The sequence below is a fragment of the Sinocyclocheilus grahami genome, unplaced genomic scaffold (genome assembly GCF_001515645.1).
Source record: "Sinocyclocheilus grahami isolate Dianchi unplaced genomic scaffold, SAMN03320097.WGS_v1.1 scaffold1229.1, whole genome shotgun sequence".
Taxonomy (NCBI): domain Eukaryota; kingdom Metazoa; phylum Chordata; class Actinopteri; order Cypriniformes; family Cyprinidae; genus Sinocyclocheilus; species Sinocyclocheilus grahami.
In genome coordinates this window covers 37205-49309 of record NW_015506408.1, presented here as the reverse complement: position 1 = coordinate 49309, position 12105 = coordinate 37205, and the positions used below count along the sequence as shown (strand labels likewise).

General features: G+C 34.4%; 1 protein-coding gene across 2 annotated transcripts in view; it reads left to right on the top strand.

Annotated features, from left to right (window-relative positions):
• Positions 1 to 1895: 1895 nt before the first annotated feature.
• The window catches only part of LOC107568258 (run domain Beclin-1-interacting and cysteine-rich domain-containing protein-like), a 38236-nt gene continuing 28026 nt past the window's right edge, over positions 1896 to 12105 (top strand). For both annotated transcript variants that reach the window (XM_016254190.1, XM_016254189.1), the window contains exons 1-5: positions 1896 to 2075; positions 8773 to 8926; positions 10147 to 10230; positions 10321 to 10480; positions 10572 to 10678. In XM_016254190.1, coding sequence (XP_016109676.1) covers positions 2038 to 2075; positions 8773 to 8926; positions 10147 to 10230; positions 10321 to 10480; positions 10572 to 10678 — 543 coding nt within the window. In that variant the 5' untranslated portion in view covers positions 1896 to 2037. The remainder of the gene's footprint in view (positions 2076 to 8772; positions 8927 to 10146; positions 10231 to 10320; positions 10481 to 10571; positions 10679 to 12105) is intronic.

The following is a 12105-nucleotide window of genomic DNA, read 5'->3' as shown; positions in this document are numbered from 1 at the left end:
TTAATTAGGCTAATTGGTTTTAATTGAGGCAAAATTGCCACATGAGATGTTTCTAAGCAGCAGTAAAATAACTAGAAAATGACCGCATTCATGTTGCAAGGTGCTTCAGTTTCGAAAAATAAAATGTCAGCAGCTCTAATAAGACAACTCAAGTCGGCTGGATAGCAGTGTGAATGCTGCAAAGTTCATCAGAATGAAGCGAACTCAACTCAACATACTAGCGCCATTATTCAGCTCAAATCAGTTCAGTTCATCACTTGCATGAGTTACATAAAAGCACATTTTAACGGTTAGGAGTCATTTAAACAGATACTTGTAATTTTACTGTCATATAGGCTAAGTATTGTTGTTGAGGACAGCTTATGTCTTATTAGATTAGAAGTTTTCACACTGATATGGCAAAAGAACTGAGTGGAAAACAAAAATACATGACAAAATAGGCTGATGTCAAGGTTAACGTGTTCAATAGAGTTATTATTTAAATATCTAACTAGTTTTTTTTTTGGATCACTGCTGCTATCTGCTGGTCATTTCCCTCAATTCGCTCTAAATGCCATCATATTACAAGATAAATATATAAACTTGAATTACTTTAATTGAATTTGAATTGAATTACTTTAATTTAGTTTTAACTTTAATTACTTACATTTCTTATTCTTTCTAAAAATGTATTAGTACAACAAAAAGCATCTATTCTATTCTATTCTCATCGCTTAGGACGGGTGTGTTTGTATTTAACTTCAGTTAAGCTTGGGTTGTTTCATGAATATTTTGCTTTAAATATGCTTCAATATTTAAATTGCATTTAAATGTAATCATAATTAAAATGAATGTAACGTAATAAATGAAACATAAAAATGAATGCAAAATAAATTGAATATGCCAAATAAATAAAAACGAAATCCTTGCTCTAAATATAATTTACATTGAATTTATAATTAAAATAAATGAAATATAATACATGAAATATAAAAGTAAATGCAAAAATAAATTAAATATACCAAATAAATGAAAACTAAATTATTCATTAATACATTTACATCCAAAGCGGCTTACAAATGAGGACAATGGAAGCAATCAAAATCAACAAAAGTGCTAATACTTGCTTCGAATATAATTTACATTTAAATATCAAATTAAATATAAGTGAAATATATAAAATAAAGGAAATATACCAAGTAAATAAAAGACGAATTGTTCATTCATATTTAGCTTTAAATACAATTTAAATGTAGTTAATAATTACAATAAATGAGAAATAGTTGGCCTAAATGAAATATAAAAATAAATGCTAAATAAATAAAACGTACCAATTAAATAAAAAACTAAATTTTTCACGAATGATTCTTTTCAAATACAATCCAAATTTAATGGACAATTAAAATAAACGCAACGAAATAAACAATATAAAAATAAACGCAACATAAATGAATATACTACCAAATTTTTAAAATAAAAACGAAATAAAAACTTTTCAAATTGTTCAGAATTATTTTGTTTTAGAGACAGTTCAGAAGTAATTCATTTTTCAAATAAACGTGATGTAATAAATTAAAAATAAAATAAACGCAAAAATAAATTAAACATACCAAATAATCAAAACCAAATTGTTCATAAAAATTCGATCTTAAATGTCATTAATAATCCAAACTAATGAAATATAATGAATGAAATATTAATAATGCAAAATCAATATACAAAAACAACATGAATGAAATATATAAAATAACAACCGTAGCTGGCGGTTTTACTAACTATTACTTAAGTACCTAATATTTGATCTAATATATCAATATATTATGGGGACATTAATATGTACTAGATTGGTCTGATACGATACAATCCTACGTTCGACTTTTATTTTGAAAAACAATCCGCATCCGCTCCTTCAGGAATGCGCATCCGGTTTATCTCAGACTTCACGCTCGTCGGTGTTGTTATGAGGGACGCCCAGTGGAAACACCTTCAGCCTGACCAGAGCTTTCCTGCGCTTAAACCCGACCTCAGCTCCAAAGCAAGCCGTTACCTGCGCTGGAGATGGACACATCCACGGAGGCGCAAGCCGGAGAGCGCAGGTGAGGTGAATCAAAACAGGAGCGTCTACAGCAGACCGGAGTTTGACAGCTAGACTCACAGCTCCAGCAAATAGTTTATCATCTCATACATAACGTTTATATGTATATACACTACCCAGCTTGTTTGCGAAGACGGTTATCGACTGCAGCTAAGTTAGCCGGCTAGTGCGTTTGGACATCCTACTATGGTAAAGACTAAGCTAATGAATATTAAATACGTCGTGGAACGTTTGCCCTCAAAGCGTCTCATCTGATTGGCCGAACTGTATATGTTAATATGTAAGCAGGAGAATCAGCCAATGGGACGCTCACGGAAGCGTTCGGTGGCGTGATTAATATTAATGAGCTTCGCCTTCACTATAGTGGGATTCAGCATCGGATGTTCTAGCAGCTTTAGACATGCAGCAAATAACAGCAGTCTCGTGACACGCTCGCATTTAGCTGGTAAATAGCAGACGTAAGCGCGAAGGTTCATTTTAAGCTGTTATTTGTGTGTGTTGTTTGCTCCTGCGAGCTGACTAGCATAAAACATCACAACAGAAACTCTCGTTATTGTGACTCGTAACTCTGATCTGCTGAAACATTTAAAAGAAGCACACTTTAGCGTACTAGTATAGTAGCATTAGTGTTTAGTAAACTTCAAATATTATTATTTATTATGCTTTATAAATATACATTTAAGTGTAATCGTAATGTAATGTTTTGACCTCAATGCAATGGCTTGAGTAGCTCTGGAAAGTAACGGATTACATGTAATCTGATTATGTAATCGCATTACAAAAATAAGTATATTATGCTTTAAAATGTTAATAATCAGATTACAGTTACTATTTTATGGATTACATGATTGCATCTTATTCACACAATGGCAGTAAATTATTAATAATTTATTGATTCACCCCAGTTTTTTAAATTTTTATAATGTGCATGAGACTAATAATTACAGAAGTTACTAAACACTAGAGGTCGACCGATAGTGGATTTTGCCGATACCGATAGCTAGGTTGGACCACACTGGCCGATACCGATTAATTAACCGATAGTTTTAAAATTGATACTGAACAAAAACTAAAGTAGTGCTAACTACTTAATTGTTAACACACTCTAACAATGAACAATACTTGCACAGCTTTCATTAATCTTAATGCTACAAATGGACTCTTATTTTAAAGTGTTACCATTTAATTTCAACTGTCATGCTTAAAGATGCACATCTTTAAATATATACACAAAGGCTATAGCATTAAAATTATATACATATGGATATTGTTTGTATACTCTCACACTTGAACTGCTTCTATTCCTGAACACTTGATGATTATTTAATCAAAATAAAAGCGCAGCGCTGAGTCTAGGAGAACTCACCGGTATCGCACACACTCCGGACACGTCGTGTTCAACTCGAGCAGCGGTCTAAAACAGTTTACTTAATCACCAAACGGACACAAGTTTACTTCAAGAATGAACAATTTGGCATGTATGAGTTTGAAGTTTGGCATTTAAAAAACAGCGCAAACTGAAAGAGAAAGTGCGACCTATATTATAGCTCTATAAATGAAGCACACAGACTGTATTCGAGCCACAGAAAGACAAACGTTTTGCTGAAAATACACAGTTCATTATGTACATTAACAACGATTCGGGACCAATAAAATGTAATTTAAAGGAAAACTATGTGAATGGCGTTCTGTGGCACGGCAGGATTTTCTGTCGGCTGCATTTAAATCCACGTCTGAAGTTTCCCGCTCTGTTCAGCGTGCAGTATCACGTGTCTAAACAAGTAGCACGTGCTGTCAGTGATTTCAACCTCTAGAGGCCGCTCTCGCACTGTGTAATGACAGCAGACCCTTCTCAGCCGTTCCAGCAATAGACGCAACCCGGAAAACTATCGGCATGGATATTTGTCGATAACCGATAGTTCCAACAATCAACTATCGGTGCCGATTAATCGGCAAAACCGATACATTGGTCGACCTCTACTAAACACTGCCAATGCATAGCCATTCATCATATCCAGTGACCTTCACTAATTATCAATATTGAAAGTCTGGACAAAAGTATTTCAAACCTAGACTAAGACTTTGGTCATGTAATGCAAAGTTTTCATCTTTAATAATGTTTGTTCATGTGATGTAGGGCTTCTTGGTGAACCAAACCCCTTTGACCTAAGATATCTCCTTAAAGTAATCTGGGATATCAGTAATTTAACAACATATTTGCATGTTCACGGTTCTCTGATGTTGGTGGTCACATTGACAAATTTGCACTCATTTTAGTTTGACTTTTTTTTAAATTATTTGTCGTTTTAATTTGACATTTTTATATTAGCTGTTCATCAACACCCTATTGTTTTTCCACAAATCCCAGTTTGGGAAACCCTTCTGTCATGTAACGTACGTTTAATGCATTTCATGATATTGATAACAAAAAACTAAATATATTTGCCTTCTTTCTTTATTTTATCAATGTGGTATGCAAAAAATCCCATTCAAGTCTATTTACTATAATGGTTTGGTCAAAAATAATTTAAAAGTAATCAAAGTACTCAGACTACTACATTGCCTAATATGTGTGATCCAGATTATGTTGCTAACTACAATTTTCATCATGTAATTTCTAATCAGTAACAGACACAATTTATAAGTAATCTACCCACCACTGGACTTAAGCACATATTATTATGTAATTTCATAAATACGTCTATCGTCCTTGAATTATGGTTAAACTGTATCTACTGACAAGCATTTATGATAAACTAGAATGTACTTTAATGTAATTTCTATTGAAACTTGTGTCACGTATTTAAATATATTGGTAATGATGAAGTTAAAATTTGGTATATTTAAAGTAAATTACCATGGAATGTATTATAACAGTACAGTTAAAATATAACGAAGTACTTTACATCTGCTTTAGTATGTTAGTCAACACATTGAAGTAAGTATACTTTTATAAAGCACGATAAAAGTTTATTAAAACTTTATTATTTAAAATGTATTTCAAAGCAAACCTTAAAGCTGCAGTCCGTAATTTTTTTTGGGTTAAAAATAACCCGAAATCAATATTTGAGCAAATACATAACCAGCCAGTGTTCAACACTATCGCCTTACTTTAGCCCGTTTCAGAACGGTTCGCTTATAATAATGTTTTCTAATTTGAGTGGTACGGGTAGGTTTTTGTGGGAAATTCGAGCATGGCACTGCGTCATTACGTCACGTCTGTAAACATAAAGAAGTTGTCCCGGCTATTAGGCTATCGCATGTGAGGATCCTGCAGCTGGCCGAGCGTTTATAGCCTTTTCTCACAGCAGCTAGAATAATGAAATGTATTGATGGCGGATTGTAATCCAGAAAGGATTGTGTTTATGAAACACATGTGAATGAAATAAAATTATATTCCAGTTTTAAATGTGCTTCTGATAACAGATAGCCTGGGATTACACAAGATCTGTATTTTAAAGAAAACCAGTTTGAAGGGAGCATAATTAGCTTTTTGGGTTAAAATAATTTCTTCATCTGAAATTCGAAGAGTATGACGATTAGAGATTAAATTGTGCAGAAACTGAAATCACACGCTAATACACACTATTCTCATAGTCACCAATGCGGATGTTAACATTAATAATTTGAGAATAAAGTATAACAATAATAATAATTTGAACGGTTTGATGTGATATGAACTAATTTAGATTAAATCACCATTGGTAGCGAGATTTATTTTAATGCGGTTTTCCTCAGTTGGTCAGAACAAACGTAGCAGACTTGTTACTTACTTGTTCAGATGACAATATCTGGCGAAAATGTTTATTTGGGTCATATATTCCAAAGCGTAGGCTAGAATCTGTGATTGTGAAGTACAGTAAATATTCACACCGGTGCGGTGACTGACTGCCACACATACTCTTCAGAACATTACATTCATCCGCGCTGGAGCCGTGGTGTCGCACAACCCATGCAAGGAAGATAATTCCTCAGACAGCTGCAATTCCAGGTTTTCAAACAGAGATGGCGACAAAGAGGCAAAACTTACTGACTGCAGCTTTAAATACACTTAAGTGGCTCATTTACTGTAATTAAAGGTACAATAGGAGATCTTGGAAAATGCTAACTTTAGCCTGATAGCACTGAAAGCAAACATCCCACCCTCCCTGCAACCGCCATCCAAAGCCACGCCCCTGAACGCATTTACACTCACAGACCAGAATACCAGAGACAACATTACTACAATAGGCTACTTCAGTGGTTCTCAATTCCAGCCCATGTTTCGAAGTGACATAAACTTCAACGGATTTCCCCCGCTCAGGGATTAGGGAGCAATGAACACTGTGTAGGGATCATATCGATCGGAACACAGTTCATGCACGTAGCTCACTTCTAATGAGCTGGCGCAAGGACTAGATTAACCGCTGGGCTACATCGTGTGTCATTCACCGGTGAGAAAACTTTAAAAAATACTACAATACCAGGAAGGAAGATCAGGTTGTTAAGGTTTGTCTGCCATTCTCGCTCTGTCTGCACAGCGTGCGTGAACGCGCTGATGACGTATCCTGTCTGCGCGAACAGGGTGCGCAGAGGTATGATAATACATACGTTGACAGGCAGGTAGGAAAGCTTATTAAAACGCTCGGAACGATAATATTGTGTTATCTGTATATTTAAAATCTTTTTAAAAAGTACAGTTTTATATTGAAGTAGTACGTTTTTTATATAAAATATATACTTTTAAGATGTCAAGTGCACATTCAGTATACATTTACATTTAGTCATTTAGCAGACGCTTTTATCCAAAGCGACAAATGAGGATATATATGTGTGTGTGTATGTATGTATGTATGTATGTGTATATATATATATATATATATATATATATTATATTTCAACATTTACACTGTAAAAAGTTTAGAAATTTACTGTAAAAAAAACTAGCAGATGTGGTTGCCTGAAATTTACCGTAAAAAAATATGGTAACAATATATTTTTTAAAATTATTAAATATTTAAATTCTTATTTAAATTCTCGCTCTCGCTCTCTCTCTCTCTCTCTCTCTCTCTCTCTCTACACTTTTTCACAATATACAGTAATTTATTTACTGTTAACCAAATAACAGGTTTTACCTTAAAATATATTTATATAATTTATAGTATATATAAATATATTTAATATACAAATATAACATATTTTTCTTAAATATATACATGCATGTGTGTGTATTTATATAAACCTAATAACTATTCACAGTACACACACATATATTATGTAAACGACAACTTTTATTTTGGATGCGATTTAATTGTGATTAATTGTTTGACAGCACTAATATATTAGGACTGTCAGTTTAACACGTTAACTTAATTGATTAGTTATGGAAAAATAACGTGATTAAAATATTTTAACGCAGTTAACGCACTGGCCCCTCCCCCAGACCTTTGCGTCATCTTATATTTCATGCAGCTGACTGTTGACAAATATGATGCAGGGCAACAACTCCATTATGCCCCACAATTCAAGATATTGAGGCAAAAAATGCCCCTGTATGAGTTTTTGTCTCATATTTATATCATATGATAAGCGATATCACACAAGCAATGAGAGCAATATCACTCGAGTGCTGTTTTTTGTCACGAAGAACACAAGTGCAAATTTTCCAACGAAAACCTATTACCTATAAAGCCACAGCAGAACTGTTGTGCGTCTCCGAGCAACACAACAGTGTTTAGTTTCTAAATTAATCCTCGTTTTGAACAAATCGTGTGAGTCAATGATTCAGTAGTCCATTCAAGAGAGTCATTTACTTCATTCCTGAATGAATCAGACATTTGAACGAATCAACTCATAAAGACATTTACCGCCACCTGCTGGTAGTTTTACTTTCTTATTTAGAGTATCATTGTGTTTATAAAAATAAAAAATTAAAAACATTAAAGGGATAGTTCAACAAAAATAAATAAATTCTGTCATCATTTACTCACCCTCATGTTGTTTCAAACCTGAATGACTCACTTTCGTTTGCACAACATAAAAGAGGGTATTTTGAATAGCCGACTGTTGGTAACTAAGCTGTTTTGGTCACTAGTGACTTTCCTTGCATGAACAAAAATTCTCAAATTATCTTCTTTTATGTTCCATAGTTTATGTTAGGCCATTGTAGCCTAAACATTTAACACAATAATAGCTTTAAATGATCTTTTTGGGGTATTTTCACAGCCAAATTAATTTGCGATTAATTAGATTAATTAATTTTAAGTTGAAAATTTTAATTCGATTTAAAAAAAATTGAATCGACTGACAGCCCTAATATATATATTACACATACACACACACTCACAAACACGTATGTAACCAATTTGTGAGGTACGAACTGGTTTAATTTAATTTTATTTATTTTAATAATTTTAAGCAATTTCATGCATGTACTAAAAGACAATTCAAAAGACTTTTCATCTATCCTCAAATTCTTCTGAGACTATGGGATTTCTTCCCTAAATATATATATTTAAATAAACATATGAGACAAAGTCAATTCTTAAATGAAACATGAAGGTTTGTGAGCGCAAACTCTGAGCAATGCATCTTCCTCTATGTATAATATAATCTAACTAAGCACACTTCTTTTTCACAAGGGAAAAGCCGGAAGCGCGCTCAGCACACTGTGTATCATAAATGTAATTGTAAAAGCAGTTGACATGTGTCTTCTTCAGATGGGAACACTGGAAGCTTCTGTCTAATCTGAAGACGACCGTTGAAGGGCTGCTGTCCACCAACAACCCTAACGTGTGGTCCCGCTATGGGGGTCTTCAGCGCCTGCACAAGGACATGAACAACATCCTGGGCCACGGCCTCAAGCACGAGCAGGTGTGAAGGAACATGAGCGTTTTTCTTCAAAGTACCTAGAATATCCTGTGGTGACGGCAAGATTAAGTTTAAAACAGCAGCCTGAGTTACCAGGAACTGTTAGACGCAAGTAAGCTCTGTGGCTAATCAGACGAGGAAGAGTGTTTTTAAGTTTCGTTACTACTTTGTTTTACTTTCTGAACCTAACTGGAGATAAGAAATGATGGCCTCTGTGGCCTTTCCAACAAAGAAAATATTGTGTTAGTTTATAGATTAACGTCATGAAATCTACATCGGGATTATTATACACTGCTGGCCAAAAGTTTCTGGCCGGTAAGGTTTTCTTAAAACGTTTTTGACAAAAGTCTCTTCTGCTCAACTAGCCTGCATTTATTGGATCAGGAAAGCACTAAAACTGTAATATTGTGAAATATTGTTACAATTTATAATAACAAGTTTTATATTTTTTCGTTATATTGTAAAACATATTTTATTCCTGTGATGCAAAGCTGAATTTTCAGCATCATTGCTTACTTCAGTGTCACATGGCGGTCACATTTTAAAATATGAAAAAAACAGAAAATAGTTGTAATAATTTTTCACAATATTACTGTATTTTTACTGCATTTTTGACATAAATTCAGCCTGGGTGAGCAGAAGAGACCTTTTTCAAACCCAGCAGTGTTTCTATGAAAATCTCTAGTTTTTATATATTTAAAGTCAGCATTAAATATAAATTCATATCTATTTTCTAAATGCACTTTATTAATTTTATTGTGAATTGAGCATGTCATTTTTTAATTGCCTTGTCATGACTCAATCTTCTGTTACCTCAATTTAATTGTTCCATTTAATTGTTTTTATGTAGTGTTTTATTAGTTATTTTTACAAATACAATACAATAAAATACCCTTTTTTATTTTTACTCGACCTATAGATATAACTTTGTCAGTCAGATGCCAATCAGATTACAAACAACTGCTGCTTCATTTTACTTTAAATGTAAATTTTGCTATAATAATTTTATTTAAAATGTTAGATTTTTAGTTTTAGACATTTTTGTTGTTGTTTAAATGTAACACTTTTGTTTTATTTAAAAATTTTAATTTATTTTAATTAAATTTTTTTCTCTTTTGTTGTTAATAACAATGTTGTCAAGCACAGAAGTGAGCAAACACATTTTTAATGTGTGAATCATTGCGCTGTGGTACAGGATCAAAGTTGGTTATTTTGTTCTGCAGATTTACTGTAAACAAAAAGACTACTGGCGGTTCGTGTGGTGTGTGCGGTATCTCTGTCCTCATCTCGCCCGTCACGTAGAACAGGTATTTGACAATGCAGTGAGTATTTCCCACGTGAAGCTTGTTTTGACCTTGTCAATGAGATCTTTGACTCCTTGTTCTCTCTCGTTGCAGTTCAGTCAGCTGGAGCCGGTGTTGAGCAGTGGTGTTCAGTGCTTCGGCGAGGGTTATAAAGCTGAGCGTTGGCTTCTACACAGCCTCCAAGGTCACATCTTATCTGCCCAGCTCAAACCGCTGCTGCAGCATAAGACAAACACACAGAAATATTACAATGGTAACTCAACATCCTCCAAACCTTTAGCATCTTCACTTACGTATGCATCTTTCCTGTGTGTGGTAATGTTGTTGGCTGTCCTCTTCTGTAGACGGGGCCTTCCTGTTGAGTGAACCACACGTGTCTGCCATGTTCCAGTGTCTGGAGGCCGTAGAGCAGAATAACCCTCGGCTGCTGGCTCTCATAGACACCGGCGGGGTGAGAAACTTGCCGTCCTGGTAGAGGAAGTCTGAAGTTGATTCATTTTAGTAAGGTTTTTTTTTCCACATTGTGATTCCAGAGGATGTGATTAAGCATAACAAAGAAGATAAATGTTTTTCCTGGTCTTTGTTGCATCCGAACAGTGATGGAAACTCGCCAGACCTAAAGGGATCGTTCACCCAAAAATGAAAATCTTGTCATCATTTACTCACCCTCAAGTTGTTCCCGACCTGTATGAGTTTCTTTCTCATGCTGCACGTAAAAGAAGATATTTTGATGAATTGGGGTAACCAGACAGTTTATTGTGTGAACTGTCCCTTTAAGTCACAAATCAATATTAACTTAGTTTGTAAACAATTGACTTGAGACTTTTTTTTAGCAGTGTTGATATCATTAATTAAAAGTAGGACTGTCAATCGATTACAATTTTTTTTGATCTGATAAATTATGCAATGTTGCGATTAATTGCAATTAGGGATGGGTACCGAAACCCGGTATTTAATCGGTCCCGTGGCTAAATTATGAAAGACCGGAGTATCGATAAGCTCTGACGTTAACAGTTCTGCTATCAGTACTGGAGAAATTAATAAAACACACATACATTTATTATTGCTATATATACATTATCTTGCAAATTCTATCTCACCAGAGTCACCAGCTGTTTTTCAAACATTTGTCTATGATGCATTTTTGCTATTCGCAGTTCAGAAGCAAGATCGCGCCCACGTGGAGGAGCTTCAGCACGCGCAACATGAAAGCTCTGTTTCATTATGATAGAAGAGAGAACTAAACATTCAAACATCTGCTTACACTTTAGGCCTGTGGCGGTTTTATTAAACTAATTTAATTTTTTTATTTCGATTTTGGCTTCTAAGGATTATACAAAAGAAGACATGAGGTAAAGCTATTAAAAACTAGCTGCGTTTCGTATTGCGCAACTTCTTTCCCTTCACAGCGGTGCGCATTCGTTCCTCCCTAAAACCCAAACTTAACATCAGAATCAGATCAATCGGTGATTGTTGTAAGATGCCGTCTTTACTGTTGCTAAATTGCGGGACATATTTGATAAAATATTGAAAGCACAATCCACACAAGAAACGCTGTTCCTCAGGCCGAAATGTGTGCACGCGGCGCGCTCCAAAATGGACAAACAAATTACACTTTGAGCTTCGGGTGCATGTCCAATCGATCAGATATACACAAAATATGTCCAAATGGCCAGCTTGGAGAGTATTTACTTAAACACAGTTTATGTCTTAAGTGGAGGAGAACAGTTGGGAGAAAATCCGATGTGTGTCAATATTGTCTTAAAGTGACAGACTAGAGCTTGGGCCATCAAAATGCAAATTTGCTCTTAATCTGAATAACGTTATAGCTTTAATAAGCATTAATCTATCAATACATACACTGAAAACTATGCAGTG